We start from the raw sequence: 23,809 nt of genomic DNA, 5'->3' as shown, positions 1-23,809 counted from the left end.
AGGAGTCGGAGAAGCATGTGACTGCTGGTACGTTATCTGGGAAATCTCAGGGTTTTCACCCCACTCTTAGGGTCACACCGTCTATAGCCATCCAGTCGTCATACCTGGGAACTCAATGAGTTTCACCCGGAGGCTCCGGGTGAAGCATTGCTTCTCTGGGTCACATGCTCTGTCTCTGGGTTGTGGGAACAGCAATTAGGCATAACTAGTTCCCGCCCAATTCCCCTCCCACTGCCGTACAGATTTTAGCTATCTGAGGTTAGCCCCACCTCTAAATGTGACTCCACCCCTTGATTAGCCACTCCCCCCTGAAGAGGGGAGCTCCGAGTATTCTGACTTGGGAAGTTCTGAGATATGCCAATCATCGCAACTGGTATTGGTATATCAAACTTGAGATCCCTGCTTGAATACAGGTGACTTCATTCAGATTATCAGAAACATTTGTTGCCACCATTAGGGGGTCTTTGGGGTGGACTATTAATAGATTAATATTTAAAGAGCTTCAGGGTCAGCTCACTTAGAGAGTCCCAAGAATGAATTCTGGCATGTTTATCGGTAACATAACGGACCCCGACATGCATTTTACATCTCATTTTAGCGACTTTATCAGCAACGAAGTGAATAATTAATGGGCAGGTAATATTTTGCCGCCAATATCTGGGTTTACTTTATTGGTGGTGTGATTTGTTCTTCTCGATATACTGAGTCCGAATATTTTCTGTTAGCCAAAAATAAGGTAAAAAGTATTTTGTGGAGACGCGGTAACAGTACATTCCTTTAGCTATTTACTAAAGCCACGGGGCTGCTCCACTCCGGTCCTTGAGGGCTGCAAACAGGCCAGGAATTCTGTGTATTCTTGCCTATGGACAAGCAGCTTAATGAATGTTTGATTGATATGCCGTGAGTTGGGGTGTCCTGTGGCCTGTTTCCAGCCTTGGAGGACTGGAGTTATGCAGCTCCGCACACAAGCCGTACCGACACGAATCACCAAATCTCAGAGGTTTTGGTGCAAGAAGCTCTTTTTTTGCATTTTGATGATTGAACTTAGACTGCATGAGTGCTGGGGTCATGAGATCATAGCTGTTTTTATTTTGCTGTTAACACCGGGGCGATGTGCTCTTGACCCCTGTAAACAGTACAGTTTGTGCGTGTCAGCACAGATGTCATAGCCGCGGGCAGAAGTCATGAGAAAATCTCTTTCCCAGTAGACTTCCCCGAGTTCAGCGATCTCACAGAACATAACGTGTGCTTACACATGAGAAGACGATCGTCGTCTAACCAGACACTTTTTGCACCTGGATGGTGTGCTTGAGTAATCCTACTGAGAAAAGAGACCTTTCTTTTGCTCCCTCCCTCTCTCTCTCTCTCTCTCTCTCTCTCTCTTTCTCTCACTCTCTCTCTCCCTCCCTCTCTCTCTTCTCTCACTCCTTTTCTTGCTTTCTTTCTCTCTTTTCCTTGCGGTCTCTTTTTTCTTTTCCTCTCGTTTCTTTCCCTTTCTATTTTCTAAAATCAAAACATGGGTGGCAAGATATACTGTTGTGTTTTTCTCCCTCTCTGTTTTCTCTCACTCCTTTTTTTTATTTCTCTCTCTTTTTTCTCATTTTCTTTCTCCTTTTCTTGCTTTCTTTCTCTCCTTTTCTTTCGGTCTCTTTTTTCTTTTCCTCTCTAGTTTCTTTACCTTTCTATCTTCTAAAATAAAGCATGGGTGGCAAGATGTAGTGTTGTGCTTATCTCCTCTCTTTTCTCTCACTCCTTTTTTTATTTCTTTTTCTCATTTTTCTTGCATTATTTTTCTCTTTTTCTTTCTCTTTTCTTCTCTCTATTTTCTTTCCCTTTCTATCTTCTAAAATAAAAGCATGAGTGGCAAGATGTAGTGTTGTGCTTATCTCCTCTCTTTTCTCTCACTCCTTTTTTATTTCTTTTTCTCATTTTTCTTGCGTTATTTTTCTCTTTTTCTTTCTCTTTTCTTCTCTCTATTTTCTTTCCCTTTCTATCTTCTAAAATAAAAGCATGAGTGGCAAGATGTAGTGTTGTGTTTCTTCGTGTTGCTGGATTCACCAAAAAAGTTGGTAACAATTCACTTTGACACCCACTCCTAACATACCAAGTAGGCCACCGATAAAGGAGAGACGGGTTCTGTGTATCCCAGAGACTATCGCGTACTAAGCACAAAATAAAAGATACAAGTGTGCAAACATGTTACTAAAAACATCTTGCAACCTGCTGAGCCATGCTACAAATTTCAAAACAACAGACAGGTTTCAGTTCTGCTGGAGCGGCAGCCCTTTCATAGACTTTTGATGATAAACATTATCGGTGTTCGAAGTGAGGGCATGTGAAGCGAATACATTATTAAAGGTTCAAGTAAAAAGTTGTGGTCCCCTTAGATTTTTCCATTTGTTTTATTGAAATTTCTAGTATAATAGTAACTGATTTTGCAGCAGATGACCTCCCACCCTAGGCCTAGTCAGTCTAGGCCTGAATATGCCAATGGCTGGTTGGGAGATAAGAGATCCTCCTTGAAAGCAGCCCAATATATCCTGCTGTGCAGGCCTCCACAGTAGCTGTTCCGCACAACCTAATGCTGAGCAACAGGATGTGACATCACATCCCAAATACAAGGACGAGAAAATGGCAGCGCACATCTATGAGGTATCCATACATTTCCCCTAGGAGCTCAGGATTGAGCCGAGCTCCAGCTCCTCCATGCCGTTGTCACCCAAATGGCGCACACACAAGTGTCCAACTCGGAACTGCAGAGGCCCAGACATCTAGCAGTGTCACAGCTAGCTGGGCCGGTCAGGGACCGCACGCTACAGCACCGAATCTGCCTCTGGAGAGGCTAGAGTGATGCCGGGCGGTGGCCCACCGGGCATTTACTTGGTGTGCCAGATGGCCAGTCTGGTCATGCGCTCTACTATAGCCATTCATATCTTATGGTTAGTTTCAGGTTTTTCCTCCCATGGCCCCATGACCACAGACAGGTTTATTCATATAAATAAAAGAAATAATAAAGCCGGAGCAGTAACCATAGAACCTGGTGGAGTGCTCCTGCTGATTGGACCTCTTGGTTCTAGAACAGATTCTTACATAAGTCTCAGTAACTCCAGGAAGCCTCTCTGTCTTTTTTGGACCAAAGTTCAGCAGATCAGGAGCAGAGGGAGCTCTATTCCCGGATCGTTCAGCTGATCCGCCGCGAGGCGACTGCCGATGTTGGCAGCTCACACCTCCAGCTGATCTACTGTGAAGGAGCAGATGGAAAATCTCAGTGGAGCTGAAAAAAAAGCCCCTTTTCTATTTTTTTTTCCAGAAAAAGGTTCTGGTATAAACTTTAGGCTCTTCTGAACCTGCTTCAGTGTTAGAATTAGTTGCATCGCCACCAATATGCTGCAGATGATCTCCCTTCCCCAAAAGGAAAACACACCGCGTGGCCTGTTTTTGTGCTTATGCAAGCTTTTTACAGAAGTGATAAAATCTGAAAGTGCTAATTATTCCAACGTTAGACTCCTTCGCTGCCTGCCGCATACTTATGGAGAAGCAGCTTTCCAGCACCCTCAATAGATATTCCTAAGGCTCGAGTATGTGCCAAGTGGCCACGACACGACAGGACTGTCCCGATTGGGGACTCTCCATCCCCATATACTGATTCAGTGTCCAGAAACTAGAAAATTGGATGAATTGAAGCAGATTGCAAGTGTCAGTTTAGTAACCAAGCTCATCAATTCCCCACCTAAACCCACGTTCCCAAGTCCATCAACAGGGTCTTCTACCACTGAGAGGCATGGGCTGCCCAACTGTCCTGTTTTGCATGTGACAGTCCCAGTTTTGCCACTCTATGCCGCTGTCTGACCGAGCTCTACCTCTGTCCCGTTGGGACACTAGAGAATGCATACTGCCCGGGGGGGTAAAAGTTGGAAGGTATGGAAGGGGGAAACAAATAATTAATTCATTCTTAATATTCTGTATCCCTACTTTGGATTACTGTTCTTAGAAAAAGTCCATCTGAAGAAGAGACCTCTGAGGTCCCTAAAGCTTATGTAATTTTACATATTTTTAAGATTCCATTTCCTCTTGGAGTAATACAGCTAGATCTCTTTCTATCATGTAGATTGTAAAAAAGGGACCAAACTAGGGTCAAGGGTCTGACCCTGAGAATAACGGGAACCCACAATCTTTGGTCGGGTGCTTTGCTTTCTTTCGTTTTTCATGACCTTTACATAGTAGGATTTTCAGTGATTTTTGTTCTTCCCCAAAAAATACATTAGCATTTTTTTCCGTGGAAAGAAACCTTTGGTCCTGTACAGATACTGTTACGTGGTGGTCAGGGATCTAACGGAGGTCAGCCACCGTCCTGTGTGTAAAAAGCTCCATCATAAAGGAGATCCGGGTGCTGCACACTGCTGAGTTCAGCTGCATAATCCAGCCCTCAGCGAGTTTAGTTGCCATTGTCTGTTTATGACGAGTGCTGTGCCTATGATAACTGTGTATTAGGAGTCCATGTCCCTGGTGCCTACTTCTCTGTTTCCTATATACTGGGGGCCTGTGTAACTAATGCCTGTGTATTAGGATCACGTGTCACCGGTGATGCCTGTGTATTAGGATCATGTGTCCCTGATGCCTGTGTTTTAGGAGTCCAATGTCCCCGATATCTGTGTATTAGCAGCCCCTGTCCCTGATTTATGTGTATTAGGAGCCGCTAGTCCCAGATGCCTGTGTATAAGGTGCCTATGTCCCTGATGCCTGTGTATTAAGAGCCTATAAGCCTGATGCCCGTGTATAAGGCACCTGTGTCTCTGATGCCTGTGTATTAGGAGCCCATGTGCCTAATGCCTGTGCATAAGATACCTTTATCCATGATGCTCATTAAATAGGAGCCTGTGTGCCTGATGGCTGTGTATTAGGAGCTCCTGTACCAGAACCTTGTGTATTAGGAGCCCCTGTGCCTGATGCCTGTGTATTAGGAGCTGCTGTGCCTGTGTATTAGGAGCACCTGTACCCGATGCCTGTGTATTAGGAGCCCCTGTGCCTGATCCCTGTGTATTAGGAGCCCCTGTGCCTGATGCCTGTGTATTAGGAGCCCCTGTACGCGATGCCTGTGTATTAGGAGCCCCTGTGTCTGATGCCTGTGTATTAGGAGCCCCTGTGCCCGATGCCTGTGTATTAGGAGCCCCTGTGCCTGATGCCTGTGTATAAGAAGCGGCACTGTCTAGTGAGCCTGTTAACACAATGTGTGTGTCTGTGTCGGAGAACAGACTTTGCTATGTGAGCGGCAGACAGAGTGCGCTGTGTAAACCAACCTCCCCTTCAACACACACAGGCTGGACACAAGCACATACACTATATACACTGAGTACACTCATCGTACACAAACACACAGACCACACGCGTGTGCTAAACAGCCTCACACAGACATGTGCTGTGCACGCCTGTCTAAAACAGAAACCCACACAATCTCTTTATCATCCACTCGCGCATTCTGCTTGATACAGGTAATCTGGGTCCTCTGCGGACTATAACTCCCATCAGCCAACATGATTGCTGTAGACTACCCAATAATGAGCTAGTTATGTCTAATACAGGGCTAGGATGAGGTTAATGTGAGTTGTAGTTCAACAATGCCTGGACTGCCTTAGGTAGCCAAGCCCAGCGTAATGCAGCATACCATGCATACCATGCGCACACCGAAGCCCCCCCCAGTCCTCATATAAATGACACGTGTGTTTATTGTGTGCAAGTACACGGGGCCAACATGAGTCAGTGAGTGTGATTCACTGCATTATGTATGAATGAGTGTGTCAGAGTGCGTGTGTCTGCGTGTCTGCCTTTGTGTTTATGTGGCAGAGAATCTTTCTGCATGTGTGGGGAGGGGTGAGGAAAACTGTCTATGTGTCAGTGAGTGTGAGAGAGAGTGCGTGATTGCGAGTGTTCGTGTAAAAAAATGGACTATACACCCGCAACAAAGTGTTGGTGATGCAAAGTGCGTACGCGTGCAGCAGATCATAGGATCTGAGAAAGCAGGTAAAAGGATCAGCGGCAGCAGCGTGCCCGCTCCTGTGCATGGCGCAGTAGCCAAGTTCATGCAAACAAAGTGGGGCTAATATGGAGGTTCCAGCGGCAGAGAAGGCAGAGGAGTAGAGGCCAGCGGCAGAGAAGGCAGAGGAGTAGAAGCCAGCGGCAGAGAAGGCAGAGGAGTAGAAGCCAGCGGCAGAGAAGGCAGAGGAGTAGAGGCCGGCGGCAGAGAAGGCAGAGGAGTAGAGACCAGCAGCAAAGAAGGCAGAGGAGTAGAGGCCGGCGGCAGAGAAGGCAGAGGAGTAGAGGCCGGCGGCAGAGAAGAGAGGAGTAGAGGCCGGCAGCAGAGAAGGCAGAGGAGTAGAGGCCAGCAGCAGAGAAGGCAGAGGAGTAGAGGCCGGCGGCAGAGAAGAGAGGAGTAGAGGCCAGCAGCAGAGAAGGCAGAGGAGTAGAGGCCAGCAGCAGAGAAGGCAGAGGAGTAGAGGCCAGCAGCAGTACAGAGATGAGATCCAGCAGCCAGCGGCAGTCACAGTAAAGGCTCAGCAGCCGGCCGCAGCGCTCTGCAGAGACACGCAGGCAGTGAGTCTGAAAGCAGCAGAAATGTATCCAGAGGTGAAGCAACAAGGTGTGAAGAGCAAGTGACAGACAGCTTCAGTGCACTAAAACTCCCAGCATTCTGAGCCAATGAGCACAAAAGAGTCCTCACTCCCAGGCATTATCTTTTATTTCTATAGCGCCAACAATTTCGGCAGCACTCCTTACAGTCCCTACATTCAAAGGGTCTGACAGACAAAGACGATGCAGTACATTAGGGAACGAGGGTCCTGCTCGATGTGTTACATTGCAGCATATATTTCACTTTTAAACGTCTTTGATGTTAACACCCCCCCCCGCTTCAAAGCACATTTCATGCCGCCCTCCTCTCGTATCTGTCTGTCTGTTATCAATATTATTATTTTATTTATATAGCGGCAACATACTGTGCAGCGCTGTACAGCCCAGAGCACAGAACCGCCATCGCATCGCATCGAACTGCCTGTCCATCCATATACATGAAGCAAGAGGCAGCGATTAGGAAGCACAACAGCTCACACGTGTCACAGTCGGTGATTCGCACAGCTGAGAAGTTTACCGACATAATACACAACAGTCACACTCCCGCTGCACGAAACACAGGCCTAGTGCCACATACACATAAAGACACAGTGTGTAAAGACACAATCTGTAAAGACACAACGTGTAAAGACACAATGTGTAAAGACGCAATCTGTAAAGACACAACGTGTAAAGACACAATCTGTAAAGACACAATCTGTAAAGACACAACGTGTAAAGACACAATCTGTAAAGACACAACGTGTAAAGTCACAACGTTTAAAGACACAAAGTGTAAAGACGCAACGTGTAAAGACGCAATGTGTAAAGACGCAACGTGTAAAGACGCAATGTGTAAAGACGCGACGTGTAAAGACGCAATGTGTAAAGACGCAACGTGTAAAGACGCAATGTGTAAAGACACAAAGTGTAAAGACGCAATGTGTAAAGACACAATCTGTAAAGACGCAACGTGTAAAGACGCAATGTGTAAAGACGCAATGTGTAAAGACACAGTGTGTAATCTGTAAAGACGCAACGTGTAAAGACACAGTGTGTAATCTGTAAAGACGCAACGTGTAAAGACACAGTGTGTAAAGACGCAATGTGTTAAGACGCAATGTGTTAAGACATATTCTGTAAAGACACAAAGTGTAAAGACAAAGTGTAAAGACACAATGTGTAAAGGTGTAACGTGTAAAGACACAATGTGTAAAGATACAATGTGTAAAGACACAGTGTGTAAAGAAACAGTGTGTAAAGACGCAATCTGTAAAGACACAATCTGTAAAGACACAACGTGTAAAGACACAAAGTCCACACTGCTTGTATACAAACACTTTACGAAATGAATACATAATTGCAATATATTTGTATATTCCTTTGGAAGTCTACACAATTGTCACAGGTAACACACAGTTTGCACAAAGTAAAACTCTCTGCTGAACTGTCCAAAGTTCTCCTTCCTCCCCTGTTCCCTGCATCCCTTCCCCCTTCTCCTTTTCACTATCCCCCACTTTCTCTCCTTCCCAGCCCCTCCTCCAACTTCCCCCCCTCTTACCAGCCTTGCAGGGGTCCTTGTAATCTATGTGTTCTTCCAGCACCCCGTCCGCCTCCTCATCATATAAATAGTCTAGGAAGTTCGGTTGCCCCTGTCCCAAAAGGAGCATCTCCGCTATTAGCACCCATAGCAGCAGCATGGGGCTGTCTAACCAGGGCATCCCGGCTGGACAGCTGTCTCTCTCTCTGGGCTCTCCGCAGCCTTTGCTCTCCCTCTTTCTCCCTCTTTCTTTCTTTCTCTCTTTTTTTTTGGGGATGTGATGTTTCAGAGGCGGGATTCTTCTAGATCAGCCCCCTACAGCCCGTGGGATATCATTGTGTCCCTGGGAAAGAGCCAGCCTGATGGGGAGGGGGGAGAGAGAGGACGAGGCAACTCTCACCTCCTTTCAAAGAGTTGAGTTGGTGGCAGTCGTCGGGGGGTTTCTATAACCCACCGTGAAGGTTGTCTCTCATATATGTTCCCGGAACTATCTAACCCTAAAGACAAAACATGGGAAACCGACGGCGATTTGTGCTGCAGGGCATTATTCTGCGAGAGAGCTGCAGATTATTGCGTAATAACCCAGTGAGGGCATTTAAACCTCCACAGGGCGGGCGTAAAGCTATCACGAATCTAAGACGAGACCGACCAACGATTAAGGCTTAGCGGGTAACGTAACCGGGCAGTCCCGCTCTGACCTGCCCCTCCTCGACTCCAGCAAACCCCCCTACCCCGACATCTAGCGATGGAATTCTGGTGCTAAGCGTGGAAAGAAATGGTGTTATCGCCATAGCAACCAAGGAATGATCATGCAGAGAATACTGTTCAAACTCTACTAAAATTACTTTTAATACATTGAATACATTCAATTCAATATAGATTCAGGATAGCTTTATGCCTATACCATGTATGTTTAAATTCCTTCGCTGTATTAATCTCTACTACCTCAGCAGGGAGTCTGTTCCACTTATCTACCACCCCCTCAGTAAAGTAAAACTTCCTTACATCACCCCTGGCTCCGTGTTGATGCCCGTGGCTGTTCATAATTCCGCTGGACTGGAAGTGATGTCATATTTAATGTGTAATTAGCCGTAATTTGGGTTCATGTTAAAAAATAAATAAATTAAAAAAAAACAGCACAGTTAATTTAGGGCTTTTTAATGTCAATTTTTATATATTTACAGATTGGTATGAGTTATGTGTTAATAAATAGAGAAAATAGGGAAAAAACCTGCATTCTTCATGATTTTTCCTATGTAAATAGTCATTAAACTTACATTGACAAAAATACCCCAAAAATGCATAAATGTAAGTGTCTTGATTTCGGAATTCTCTTGTATATATAGAATTTCTATATGTTCCTGGTAATTACAGGGTAAATATAAGAAGTTGTTTCAAATCCGGTGTTTTTTATACATTTAGAATGCTGGGTTTTTAACTTTAATATTGAATAAAAATTTGCCGGCAGATCCGACCCATTCGGCCCATTTTTCCCACCGTAAAGACTCTGACCTTAATCAGTGCTTGGTTGCTTCTTAGATCCGGGATGCCAACCCCATGCATGTTTAAATTCCCCTCATTGTGTTAGCCTCTAACACTTCTGCTGGGAGACTGTTCCACTTATCTACCACCCTCTTAGTAAAGAAAAAGTATAAAAGAAGAGTATTTCGATATAACAAGACGCTTCTCTATCATCTCATAGGGAGAACATTATTTCTATTTATTTGATCGGTAGACCACAGTTTGGGGTATGTTCATAAATGTAATGATCTGTCATTCAAAGCTAAGCAACTCTGCAGAGGAGGCTGCGGAGATCCCTATATTTCTACCACTTTACTGGAGTGGTTTGGGGTGCAGAACGAGCATACTTGGCCATAGCAAAAGGTATACTGTCCAGATTGCCAGGAGCCAAAGTTGACTTGTGGTTAATAACTTTTTCTCTTCCAAGAAAGGACCTACGTGGTCACCAAAACCAATTTCTTGCCCCCTCCCCAGCGCTAATTTGGTTATTACAGCTGCGCCGGAGAGCAGGCAGAGGTGTGTGTTCTCCTTACATCTCCCCCATCTACTCCCCAGGCCTGTAACAGGACTCGGCATGCACAACTGGGTCACGCATATACCCCACGGGGAATCTGAGCCCTGCGAATAACTTAGAAATTAATGCCCTCGAGGTCAAGCGATTAAGCCTGACGAATCATAACATCTGGCATCAATTTACCAGAAATGTGTAAGGTGTCCCTCCTATATTATATGAAATGATGGAGCAATTCTCTACACCCACAATATATTTTCTTAAACATCTCAAACTGGGGTTACGAGAACATTGGAGAAGTCCCTGAATCTGCTAATGAACGAGGACAGCGCCACCAAGTGTTTAGAACTGGCATTACTAATAAAAAAAAGAAGAAAAAGCCTAATGTAAGAGAGAGAATTAAATCCTCAAATATAACTAATAATAGCTACAATGTAAAAACAATGTATGCTCTTGGTGCCTGAGGCAGGGTTGGAAGTCCTGCCTTGTGACATAACGACAAGGCCGTGCCTCTAGGGGGCCCGGTGCGACCCCTTCTTCCTGCCCCCCCCCCCCGTGCCGGTTCAAAATTATTAAGAATGGGTCCTTCCGACCTGGACCGCAACTGAAGTTGGGAGGCCCCGGGGCAATTTACGCACCAGGGCCTCGTGGTTTCTAGTCACGCCCCTGCTTAACATCCTCTTCTGGAAGTGGAAGGCAGCAGAAGAAAGCGCAGGAGCTTTTCCGCTGGGCGGCTGAAGTGTGCCCCTCGCCTTCCGGCGTCTGTGGCTGCAACCACCACCCCTGCCCCAATGAAACTTGTAGAATCCAGTGTGTGCCTTCATTTGTTTCTCACTAGGGCGTAGGTGTACCAAAGTGAGAGACAGTTAGAGTCCTATAGGTGGATGCCTGAACTATAACGACTATAGCTTTTATAATAATGTCTGGCTGAGAATCATGGGAGTTATAGTTCAACAACAGCCAATGAGCCACTCTCTCCGTCTTGATGAAAAACGGCTCTATACGATGTGCGGGATAAAGTCTTACATTACTAGAAGCGGCTGTATGTACAGTTTTCTCCGCCAAAGTCAGTAACAAAGTCATCAGTATAGCGACCGATTATAATTTATAGTCTTCGGTGGGAAGAACAATAACCTTAACGCTCCTTCGTTTCCGGCACTCAGCATTTTCCCAGGTTTCATACCTTCCCAAATCACATCTGCCCATTGTTCTCATATCCTCTGCCGGAAAAACCAACCCCACCTCTGTGACTCCGGCTCTCCACTACCAGACGCGCCTTAAAGGGGAACCAGCGACATTATTTCCACCGCGTGTCTTTTCTCACAAGAGTTACGTTTGACTGCTTGGTCCCGTAAATCATCTTTTTCAGACACCCATGTGCATACACGAAAAGGGCTCCCATCTATTATAATGGGGCCCTTTCATACTGCTGATTGGCTGCTTCAAGCAGCCAATCAGTGGCATGGAACATTAGGGCATGGGGGGCTGCAGCTCTGAAGGGAAATTATAACAAACCCTTAACAATAACTTGAAACAATATATCCCCCTGACAAACAGCACTTTAACCCTTTCAGGTCAGGTGCTTGGTATAGCCCCCTGGCTATGAATGGGTAACCATGATCTCCATCAACCAAGGCACATGTTTAGACATTACATTTATTGTGTTAATATGTATTGTGTTGTATCTGTGTGTGTGATCCATGTTGCATTGAAACCATACAGTTCATAAAATCAGTTTACACATTAACAGACGCCAAGCCCACCGTGAATGCGGAATATTTTATTTTTCAGAAACGTGATTTTCATTAAAAGTTTCCATTATACAATCAGAGATAAAGAAACCCCGAAACCATTATGAATACACCTGTATTTACAGCACCCGGGAGACAGTCTACGATCGTGGGGGGGTCTGTCTTTAGGTAGCGAACAAAGACGGGTATTGGAATCACACAAGGAAGTCACAGGAAGGATGGATGGGCATTGACTGATGAGAAGACCTCCTAATTCTACGGAATAGGGTAGAAGCACCATAGGAGAACAGGACACACGGGGTTTACATCGTCTTTGGGACCAAAGACAGTCTATGGATGGTCAACGCTTATAATCTGTCTGTTTGTGACGGTCTCACTAGTATTGTGTCAGCATTTGTGAGACGTGGTCTCAGGTCAGGAGAAAATGAAGGTGTGTGTGGAGGTAACAGCTCATACCCTGCATGTGGAGGTTCTGGGTATTTACACAGTGTGTGCGTGTGTGTGTGGAGGTATCATCATGTAAAGAGGTCCCGTGGGGTAATCAGGTCACACTGCATACGGGTCACACTAGATTTGGAAGCAGAAATAGCGAAGCCCAGCTCTCAGGCCCAGTACACGGGGAGCTGCCCACACAACACCCGAATGGAGGTACCCAACATGGACAAGTCAGACATCAGCTCTAGGGAGGCACCTTCTTTCTGTCCAACCTGGGTGAAAGGAGAAAGGGAAGCGGTTACATGGAGTAGTCTTCCAGTGGAGGAAGTTATGGAATTAAACATTTTGTAAGATATGCCTAAAGCTATTCTTAGAAACAAATAAGCATGAGGCTCAAATACAAAACAACAGAAACATACAGGGTATTGCCGCTACAACGGATCGCTTCGGGTCATATTATTGGGTGACCCAGTGTCCCCTTGATGGAGATTTCTGTCTCTAGTTATTATTGCATATGTTCACAAAAAGCTTGACTCGGGTGTAATAACCTCCTGTTGTAACTCCCCTCTGGATCTTATTCAATGTTTAATATCAAAATCACAAAAATTTATGTTTTTTTTGTGTGAAAATCAAACACATAGGAAAAAAGTATTTAATCAGCCTAATTCATCAAATCAGCGGTTGGACGTTTCTTGCCCCCGTCTTACCTTGCTGAGCACATTCTCGGCAATGCTCTGAAGGCTTTGCACCTGATCTGGATCCATACGTGTGATGTAACATGCGCGTCCGGGGTGGGGACGGGTGCAGATCAGCAACTGGACAGAAACAGAACATATTCATCATCTCTTGCCATGACTTTCACATTCCTTAGACCATATTCCCCCCACCACCACCACCCCAACCCATCCAAATCCTCACACACGTGTACCTTGTTGTAATCGTAAACCACGCTAGCTGAGTTATTGATGCCGGTATCCAAGTGAAAAGTAGCGACACCTTCCCTTCGGAGAGCGCCTTCAGTTCCCTCATGCAGAGACATTTGGAAAATCTGAAAGAATATAATGTTACAAGTTTTATTTCATACAACCCAACCCTGGAATCCTCCAGAGCCTATGCCGGTGTTTTTAGAGCCTTAGGAGACCTGTTTCTCCAGAGCCTTCTCCTGCGTGCACTTGCTTGAGAACATAGAAGAGAACTCAACATTATTGTTGGACCTTGAAACTACCTAAGCATGTGAAATGTATGATGTGATGACATAGAAGACACCCCGACAGTAGTGTTGGACCTTGAAGCTACCTTTCCAAACTCCTGCTTAGGTAGGAGTCCCATCAACCTTTGGGCTGTAACCCATAATTTGAATTTCAGTCCCTAAGCATTAAAAGGACATGGGAATCACATAAAATTAACTCCAACAATATTATTTTCCAGAAAAGGTGGCAGTCAACTGTGGTGAGACAGACAGTTCTAGAATTTTAGAATATAGTTTATCACCGAACACACACGCTAGGTGATATCTGCTGGCTTCATAGGCTTATGATCCGTTCCCTAATATTCCTTCTATGTAAGTAAAACATAGCGAAGAGATCTTTACAACTTGAACCACTGGTGGGTCCTAAGAGCAGACACTAAAAATCTAAATGTTATTGCTAGCTCTAAATCTGTAAGGTGCTGAATCCTTACTGTCTCTGTGTGCTTCTGGCTCATGTGCAGCCCCATCAGAAGGACTCCAAGTAGAACCACGACCAAGACGACTACCACCAGGACCACGCACAAGAGCTTCTTGAAGCTGCCGAGACACGGGATGCCAGGAAGGGGCAACAACTCAGAGTACACCTGGAAGGAACAGAGGAAAGGGCATAGAATCCAACCTGCTAACTATGTCTTCATTATAGTTTTAGACCAAGCCCCAGACTGACTTGATGCTACCCCCAGATAGAAATTCACAAAGCGACATTTAACTGAACCCTCCCGCCCAGTTAAATCCCATAAGAATTACCGGTGGCCGGTCCATCAAGACAGTTTTGCTCTGGTCCATGGTTGAGATTTTCGTCGGAGGTGCTGGAGCTGTATATTTTTACAAAGCTGGTCCGAGGTATATATAGTGATATCTGCCACAAACTAATTGCTTTGAAGTGCTCTCCACCTCTTTTGCAAAGTGTTTGTTGATACTCTACAAATGTTTAAAGAACAGACATACTTCTGGATTTCTTAATGATTTCTTAATGAGTAACCAATTCTGTGCCGGATCCCAGCAGAACATTCTTTATTCAGACACAGACTCCAGAATATTTTGCAGTAGGATGAGATGATCCCCGACTCCAAGCATTCACACAATTTAAGACAATGTATGCCTTTGTTAATCCCACACATCTCATACTACAGAGCTTTGCTCCCCCAAAACCTCGTGTCCAATTTGCTTTTTCAAATGTGGCCTTGCCTGTCATTGCAGGTGTCAGAACATAACTCTCTGAAAATTGTTGTGAAAAGTATTGAGTTGCTTTTCACCAAACAGGGAAAATAGAATTATTAGAAAGGATTTTTAGGCAGCAGCTGTATCTGGACTGATTTTAATGGATTCTTTCTGTGATCCTGCTATGTTTCTGTCTAATGATGTTGTTGTGTTACTCTTGGTTAGCATGTATTAAAAGGTCATCCATGACCCAATATTTTTTTTCAGGGATTAGCAGGGGTAGGTTGGCCAGGAGGGCAGTCATCGCCGCATGCGTCAGGTGCCGGAGTGGGTATATGGTTGTATTTTTGGCATAAGGTTTAGCTAGACATGCAGTAGGAGCCACTTGCCCCCCAGGCCAAAATGTGTCAGCCCTCAACTGTGGATCACCGAAGCTACCAGTGACCTCTGAGCAGCTGATACCATATCATGGAAGGGCTAGGGATGGCAAACAGCTCTCCAGAGTGTTTCACCCTGCCAATAGTCTATATAATAAGGCCATGCTTGCCCCTTGGGTTGAAATATACCATTTTGTACCTGGCCCACACTAGCAATTTAGTTCATGCACAAATTGGTCCTTTGGATTTATCTAGACTAAGGAACTTTATGACACTAAGCCTTCACTTTGTTCAATTTAAGACACTGTTAAAAGCCCCCTTATCACTGACTGCAGAATATTGCTCCAATAAGTCCTCATTTGCAATATAGCAGAGGATCTCTCCATTGCCGACTTTGGAATTTCATGTGTCATTACGTTGAGTAATACAATTACGCTGTAAGGCCACACTGGGATTGCAAAGTTTTTATTTCTAATGGAAGATTGTATTTGCTTTCAGTAATTATTATTTTTATTATTAGTTGATCTGATATTTGGAATAATGGTGTCCGGCTCCACCTACACCGTTTGGACTGTTTCTGCTAACGAGCTGTCTATGTGTCCATTCGGTTTGACGCTGCCCCTCCCCTGAGGATCCCTTCCAGCCATTCTATCATTGAAGGAGGGTGAGAACCCAGTCAAGGGCAATTGTGAATGGGTCTCCAATTTAAATTTTGGACCTTTGAACATTTCTATTAATGAGTCATGCCAATGCATTTGTGTTTTTAATCTTTGATTAAATATGTACTTTTATATTGATTTTAAATGTATTGCTCTGTGTGTTTTTGTTTCTTCTTTTCATTTATTGTATACGAGGAGCATTATACACTTTGCAATCCTGCCTTTCTCATCGTTTAATTATATTGGGAGATCTCTTGAGGCTCAATAATCATAAACGGAATTTCCATTATGATTTTAAGTGACGTATCTTCTTATTTTCATTGTTTTTATACTATTGTGTCTTTTGCTTCACCTCAGTTACATAGCCAGAAAGCCATTGACCATGTCTTGGTCATCTGGAGGAAATACAGTTCCTGTGAAGTGATGTCTCCTTTTTTCTAGTTGTGTTTGGCAAACTTGCTTAAGAATATATCAGAACCATCAGTATTTATACATTCTGAGAAGTTGTATGAATCGTAGGATGGTGCTTCTAAAAATAACAAGCTAAGAATCAGCGCAAACACAATGTTTATGGATGTGCCTCTTGTTTCGGCTTCTACACCACCCCACGCCAACAAAGGCCTTCTTTGATGCACGCGATGCGTAGAGATGGTCAGAATTTTCCCTCAAAATATGAAACACAAAAAAAAACTCTACCCTGGTATAGAAAACTGTGAAACCATTTAAAAACAAGCAGAAAATGAGTTTTTTAAATTGGAGTTTCTTGCATGTCTTCATGGTGTGGTATAAAAGGTGATACTGATAGTTGGCTTAGTGGAAAAAAAACAGATATTTGGTCAGATATTTTTCATATTTCTCTGAAGTCCAGTGAGGAAAAGACGGTTATTAGCAGTGCACAGGGAGAGCCTGGGGGGACCAAGGCTAACTCTCAGAACGATTAACTTCTCTTGCACCTGGAATTCTAGAAGGGTTGTCTTGTAAGATTGTCTTCAGAAGGCAGAGGCCCTCTGGCTCTGAGAAAACAGTGAGTGATATCGCAATACGGTAGATACCGCGGTCTTCGACAGTTAGGCGTCTTTTTGGAGCTAAAATATGCACCATGGCTCTCAATTCGGTCTGTTTACTAAACTGCGAGTTCTTGATGTAGAAATGCGGCACAGTCCGACTCGCAAATTCACTAAAACCAACTCAAATTACGTGCGAGTTCCAAATGTGTGTTGAAAAACTCACAATGATTAATCCCATCCCACACACAACAAATTCAATATAATACTTACACGTAAGGACGGAAATGTTTTACTTAGAATTAAATAATGTTTGTGAGAAATGTGTCAAGTGTGAACTCCTTAAACTCACGAATAAAGTAGAAGTCCCTTAGAAACATTTTTTTTTCTCCTTAAGTATATAATTCAGCGCTGTATACAGTAATGTAGGTTGGCATTGGCAAAAACCTGGTTTTATCTCAGTAAACTTCCTTTATCTGTAGATCTGGGGGCGGCCATTGTTGTCGGTCATGTGACATGGGTGACTTTCCCTGCTCAAACACCACACAGAGCTGATTCTTTATGGCGATGCTAATGAGATCTGTTCCTCTATAGATTTTCATTAGCCAGAGAGGCCGTGGGCGATTAGCCATTCTACGGTTTCAAAGGCACGCAAAAGGATTTAGTATTTAGGAACCCTGATTTGGGTAAACAGAGCTTACAGAGAATAATATTTGTTTGACGCATTTGGAAGTAAATCTTACACAATTCTTTTTTATTAGAACGAACCACAATGATGAAGTAGCTATATATATAAAAAAACTTAGATACTTGAGATTTCTTTCACCTGAAGCAGTTTTGAACCCAAGACAGGAGATCAACATTGTCATATTATGAATACAGAGATGAAGGCATGTAGATATTGCTCAAGAGATTATTTATTCTTGCAGCGCATTGTTGTTGAGAAGAAACTAAGACTCAACAAGAACTAGAAAATAAAAATACATGTGCAAAATTACCTTAAGTGGAACTCTGGGGGTACCTGGAACACATGGCATTTCCTTCCAAAAGACAGATGTGAACCTCCAAGTCCAATAAGATATTGGTTGGACTACTTACTTTCAAAATGTATTCTAAAAACTTCCATATAGAACTGGCCTGGGGGGAGGGGGTTCCACAATAAGTAATCTGGAAAACATCCACTTCCCATACATATATTAGTTGCATTATTATTATTATTACTATTATTATGAATTCCTTTCCTATATCAACTTGGTGAATATTGATCTCCAGCCACTTCATGGGACTCAATATTTTCCCAGATGTCCCTTAAATACTGCATACTGATCACGTGGACCGAAGGTTGAACTAAAAGGAAAGCTGGCCAGGACTCAACCACGTCTTTTTCCACAGCTGGCCTTTTTTCTCAGCAACCATTTGGCAGATTAATAGAAGGAAAGTAGGAATATTCTTTTAAAATGGGAATTTGAAGAATATTAATTATGGGCTCATCCGGTCTTATTGTCTGCACACAGCTCATTCTTACACAGTAGGAATAATTTTGAAAAACGGCCCTCTCCTCAAAATCTTTTAATGCCGTGCATACCTCCCAAGTGTCACATTTTTGCAGGCAGAGGGGATTATGGACCAACTGGGAAGATACTCTTCTTTGTCCGATGCGAGTAGGAGGTCCAGCTGGTCCATTGGTGGGTGGTGTCGCGGAGCGGCCCACCACGTTCCTGGAGTTGCCCTGCTGTGACCTCGAGACTCTGAGAAGCTGTGCTTCACCTGAGGTGCCCAGGTAAAACCCGAAGAGTTCCCAGGTATGCGGATCTCCCTTGACCAGCCCAGGGAGCTGTAAAATCTATAGAGGTCTCTATTATTGCAGCACAGACCACCATTGCAACTCCCATCTTTGTTCCAAACAAGGGGCCACTACTTCACTCTACTGTCTTTCCAAATGAAGCTCATTCATACGATTCAAATCAGAGGGAAAGGATACATATGGGGCATAGGGAAGAGAAAGTTTGAAAAAAAACGAATGTAGAAAGTGCTGGCAGGTTGAAAACAATAACAAATAGGAAAGATGAAAAAAGGATGGGAATAAAAGGAGAAAAAGGGAATCTGTAAGCGTTGATGCTTGAGGAGAAAATAGATGTAACGTCCAAGGGATCAGATAGAATACGGACCCCAGAACTGGTCATGTAGATGCTGGAAACTTGGGATTGTCCTGCAGTGAAAGTGTTAAATCCTTTCCCAGTATTTCTTGGAGAGCATCGTTTTCTTGCTTAATGCTCAGTGACCAGGAGAGTTGTGCAAATGGTTCACGAGTGGTTTAAATGCTCCTGAGTGTTCTGCAAATACTCGGCTAGGATTCTATTTGCTATTCTATGGGCACTCTACAGAGAGAGATATCCATCATCACTCCAATCTGTGTTATTGCCTTAACTACATTCCTGAGGACACGGGCAGGCCCAAAATCATTTCAATAAATATTTCTTTTTTTTTTTAAAATATCTTTATTTTGCAGAGTAGTACAACGTGCTGGAGATGATATCAACATAGGAATAAAATTTTACCTACCCTTAAGCCAAACCTACCCCTGAGTCTGCACATGTAGCTATGAACCATATATATATATATATATATATATATATATATACACAAGCTAATATGTAAATAAAATAAAATATAAATGATCCTGAAGATAGTTACCCAAGAGGTGACAGGTGGCACCTGCCGTGGAGTCCTCTCGTATAAGTCACAGTGATTAACACTTATTTCAGGCGTTATCTAAAGTTACACTTTGGCTGACGCAGACTAATGGAAGACTGCTCTTAAATCTATTTGATAAATGTTCTGCTGCCATCTTGAACGCAGAAACATAGAATTGGCAGATCAGACCCATTCGGCCCCATCTAGTCTGCCCATTTTTCCTGATGTAGAGACTCAAACCTCAATCAGTCCTTCGTCTTGTTTTAGATTAATGATAGCTTTATGCCTATTCCATTTTACTCCATTACTCTCTATCACTTTGGATGGGAGGTTATTCCATTTAAACCTTCTTGGTACACTAAAATATATATATATATATATATATATATATAGAATGTTTAGTGTTTTGTTGTTTTTTTTGGCAACTCGCTAAAAATGGTGGAAAAAAGATAATGTCAAAATAGTCACCTCTATTTTAATTTATCCTAGAATTTATGCAGAATACAGAATATTTTTTCTAACAAAATGTTTCCTTCAAAACCAGGTCTGGGAAGCAGCGCATTTAGTAATGAATGACCCATCGATGGCAACATACTGGAACAAGTGTTCACTTTCAACGATCCTTGACATTTGTGTGGCATTTGATTGCCTGACACTTGGGAGTTTAATAGGATACTTGAAGGCGTTTTGTGGAATCATTGGCACCGCTTTTGGCTTTTGTCACAAATCCTCCCTGATTGGGTGATTATTGAGACTCCTCAAGAGAACACATTCGCTGGTGCCACATAAAACTATTCCATGAGATTCCATGTTATCACAGTGTTGTGTGGGATCTACATGTTCATATGATTATGTCGTAAGACAACAAGTCCTAGACCATATGTTTTCACTGATAATCAGTAGATGTGGGCGAAATGGCTGGTGGAATTAGGCAAGCTGGACCATCAACATAAGGAAATACTAACCCAAAAGAAGCATTTCAGCCGGCTTAAGCCAATGAAGGCATCTGATTTACTAGAGGATGCTCAGTTGTGTAGAGCTCAGCATTTAAACCTCTGACGCCAAGTCCTTTCTCCTGCTCCTGTGTCCATTCTCCTGGTCATTGCTCCCAGTACCTGTTAGCTGCCCTTCCCCGTCTGGTACCTGGCTACCTATCTACCTTGACCCCCCCGGCCACTGATCTCGGCTAGTCCTGACTATGCTTTACCCTGCGTCTGACCTTGGCTGCCTTGACATGGTTACTATCCACCACTCTCCCAGTCCATATTCCTGTGTGCCAGTTCTAAAAGCGCGGTCCTGCTGGGGAGATAGAGGTGGAGGCATGTCTGCTAGTGTGATCCTGATTTACTGCATTTGCTGTTTTATTCCTGAAGTTCAGTTATTGACCCTGGGCTTGGCTGACTACCCTCCTGTGATTCTGGACTTGGCTGTTCTGACCTGTGCACCATACCTGGCTTGTCTGACTACCTGCTCTGTGTACTGACCTTGGCTAGTATGACTACCCGTTTAGTGTACTGAACCCGACATTGGAATACTACCTGCTCTACGCGCCTGGCCTAGCTTTCTGTGGCACCTGTCCTGGCATTTACCTTTTGCATCACCTGCACAGGTATCCCGCTACTCAAGTGATACTTTGCTACCTGCACTCAGAGACTATTTCTTTGTTTCTTTGTTCATTTATCTAAAGGCCCAACCCTTTGCTAGGTGTTTCGGGGTGAAGAACTCCTGCAGTGGGTGCTCCTGGTTCAAATCAGTCGTGACACATATCCTTTATGCTGGTAATATGGTTTACTAAACATTGTCTGCATGGTTATTTCTAGATGAAAACCTGGTAGCAGTTCACATGGAGTGGGATGATTCTCAGCTATGATAAAATTATGTTTTTTTAAAGCGTGTTGCCTGGTGAATGGATTGTCAGCCTGTTATGGGTTAAAGAAAGGCTCTTGCGTCTTAGCTGCACAGAGTCTTCTGAACACCTGGTTTGGTAATTAGGAAGTAGCCTGTTTATCCCGTCCAGCCGCAGGGGTTGATTCCGTCTGGGAGCTTGTGTAATGGAGAAATGTTTTTATTGAAACTATACCAGACCCTGGCTGCTGCTTAAATGGTCTCCGAGGGGCCCGACTGTTTTGTATTCAATAAAACTGTTATTTATTTGCTGAAGGAATCATATAAAGGCCAAAGATATGTGCGAGGAATCTGCCTGCCTGTCTTTGCAGGGACCTGTTTGGGGTTCTGCTGAAGGCCTCCTGTGGCCACCGTCTGCTCACGTCTCCTGTGGACTCCCACAAACATATGGATGGAAGCGGCTAAAGCAGCTGTGCTAGAAAACCACATTTCTCCTTTCATTGTTGATGCTGTAACCCGTTCCATTTTTCATTATGTATGTTGGGATATCAGAGATCCCTACTTGGGAACTTTCCAGGTTTCACCCGAAGCCTCCAGGTAAAGAGCTGCTTCTTCTGGATTTCCTGGTTAGTATCTTCATTTCCCAAGCAAAGGATTGGTACCATCCAGGTTCCATCCACTTCCAGTCTCTTTAAAAAATCTAACTGGGGCTAGCCTCACCCCAATACATGGCTAGCCTCACCCTCTATTGGGCATTCACAGTAGGGAAGAAGGGCTATCAGTAGCCAGCCCTTGGACGCTCCCAGCTATACAGACATCATAACTCACACCTGTCCATCTTTCCTTTTTTTGAAGGAGCTCAGAATATTTGCAGAGTCTAAGTGTATCACGGCATTCTGTAACCCTAACAATATGCAGAAAAAGTGCTTTTTTAAGTTATGTAAGTAAATAGTTTTTAACAACCCCTTAGGGCAGAACTGTACTTCTCTGTCCATTTCAGATGTTGAGAGGTATAGCAGAAGATCCATCATAGAAATACAAAAAAATAGTAGACGTGCACCGAAATGGCCCAAGAGTCATTCATTTATTACTATTTAGAAAAGCGACAATGCTTGCATCAGAACACGCATGGAATATAGATACTTAATATGTCCTTTTAGGCTGCTTTATTATTGAGTCACTTCCCTGGACTTGCTGAATAATGCATGCCCAGTGGTTTTGGTCATCAAGGTCCACACGGTGGGTTTCTCATTACTCTGGGTTTGCCCCATAGCCTTCAGACATCAGAGCCGAGGGTGCGGGGAATGGAGTCTAGATCAAACTGCTTCCCACCGCTTTCCTGCGCTTTCACCACTATTTGGCACGGCTAGTCGGAGCTCTTCCTGTAAAGGCGATATAATTTCCTATATTAATGTAGATCTTTGTGTTGCCGGATTCCACCATAGAAAAAATGGGAACAGGAATTTTACCAATAATTTCCCAAGCAAAAAAAGAAACAATTTTAAGCCGCAGATCTTAAGGAAAGACCAGCACCCTGAACATTCATACTCCCAACATCAGGTCTCCAAAGACCATTGTTGGAAGGGGGAATAGAAAGAGGTGTGGTGGGCATGGTTTGAGGTGGGGCTGGAGCTTGACCATGCATCTACCTTACCACTCCATGATGTATTGAAGCAGAACACCAAAATGTTATTTCATATTGCGGCCATCTTGAGGTTGATCATGAGGTGGCCACATGAGAAGTGGGATTGAAGTGAGTGCCGCAAACCTCAATGGGCCACTCAAGGAGATTCTGTGATCTCCGCACAAACCAATGATCCCTTCTACCCGCAAATGTCGGACAATTGGGCAGCTCGGTGGCACGATGCCTGAAAATGGGGCAGTCCCCTGCAAAATGGAACACTTGTGAGCATATTCACCGGGGGAACAAACATAAGTCAGAAGTTCCAGGATGTTTTTCATTTTATATATAGTTTTTATTAACAGTTTGCCACGCTGTAATCCCTTGGTTTGGATTGTTTTTTTCTTAGTTTTATTGAATTAAAAACATATAGGTCTATTGTTTTTTGCGGTTATATTAGTTATGGCAATCATAATGCTTTGTCTAGAAAGGTGACAACCCTAGGGAAGGTCTGCTGAGGTAAACTAGTTCACAATTTTGACTGAGATGCTATTAAACATTAAAGCTCGACATCATAAAAGCCTCGGAAGGGAGTATAGAGCTTTAACCCAATAAACAATACTATAAACAATGCATCGACTCACAAAGACTTTTTGTGTGGATTGAAGACTGGTTGCCAGAACATGATTAATGAACCATGTACTATGTTACCCACACACTTATCTACTTATTGAGTAGAATGTATTTTATTACTGTCAGTAGTAAAGTTAGAATTGTGTAGTTATATTCATATAGTATATATATATATATCAATGTGTTTTTAAAGGGAAAGTAAAGT

The 23,809-nt window shown here is 43.7% G+C and overlaps 2 protein-coding genes across 2 annotated transcripts in view; both read right to left on the bottom strand.

The window, feature by feature from the left end:
* Positions 1-8,553, bottom strand: part of BMP1 (bone morphogenetic protein 1) — a 29,576-nt gene extending 21,023 nt beyond the window's left edge. The window contains exon 1 of the mRNA XM_053462168.1: positions 8,165-8,553. Within this exon, the coding sequence (XP_053318143.1) occupies positions 8,165-8,324 (160 nt within the window). The 5' untranslated portion in view covers positions 8,325-8,553. The remainder of the gene's footprint in view (positions 1-8,164) is intronic.
* Positions 8,554-11,940: 3,387 nt separating this feature from the next.
* Positions 11,941-14,400, bottom strand: SFTPC (surfactant protein C). The gene is made up of 5 exons (XM_053463252.1): positions 14,358-14,400; positions 14,042-14,194; positions 13,290-13,409; positions 13,069-13,176; positions 11,941-12,633 (listed from the first exon to the last, which is right to left on the bottom strand). Exons 1-5 carry the CDS (start codon positions 14,394-14,396, stop codon positions 12,529-12,531), a joined length of 525 nt encoding a protein of 174 aa, XP_053319227.1. The 5' UTR covers positions 14,397-14,400; the 3' UTR covers positions 11,941-12,528.
* Positions 14,401-23,809: the final 9,409 nt, after the last annotated feature.

The sequence above is a fragment of the Spea bombifrons genome, chromosome 4 (assembly GCF_027358695.1).
Source record: "Spea bombifrons isolate aSpeBom1 chromosome 4, aSpeBom1.2.pri, whole genome shotgun sequence".
NCBI classification, from domain to species: domain Eukaryota; kingdom Metazoa; phylum Chordata; class Amphibia; order Anura; family Pelobatidae; genus Spea; species Spea bombifrons.
This window is presented reverse-complemented; position numbering and strand designations above follow the sequence as displayed.

What these genes read in the sequence shown, in the direction of transcription:
- SFTPC (XM_053463252.1), bottom strand. Translation starts at nt 14,396, where the DNA reads ATGGACCAGAGCAAAACTGTCTTGATGGACCGGCCACCG. An exon ending in TGGTTTACGATTACAACAAG is followed by an intron (nt 13,177 to 13,289) that starts GTACACGTGTGT and finishes GTTTCTGTCCAG; the next exon opens with TTGCTGATCTGCACCCGTCC. An exon ending in CCGAGAATGTGCTCAGCAAG is followed by an intron (nt 12,634 to 13,068) that starts GTAAGACGGGGG and finishes CCTTTCACCCAG; the next exon opens with GTTGGACAGAAAGAAGGTGC.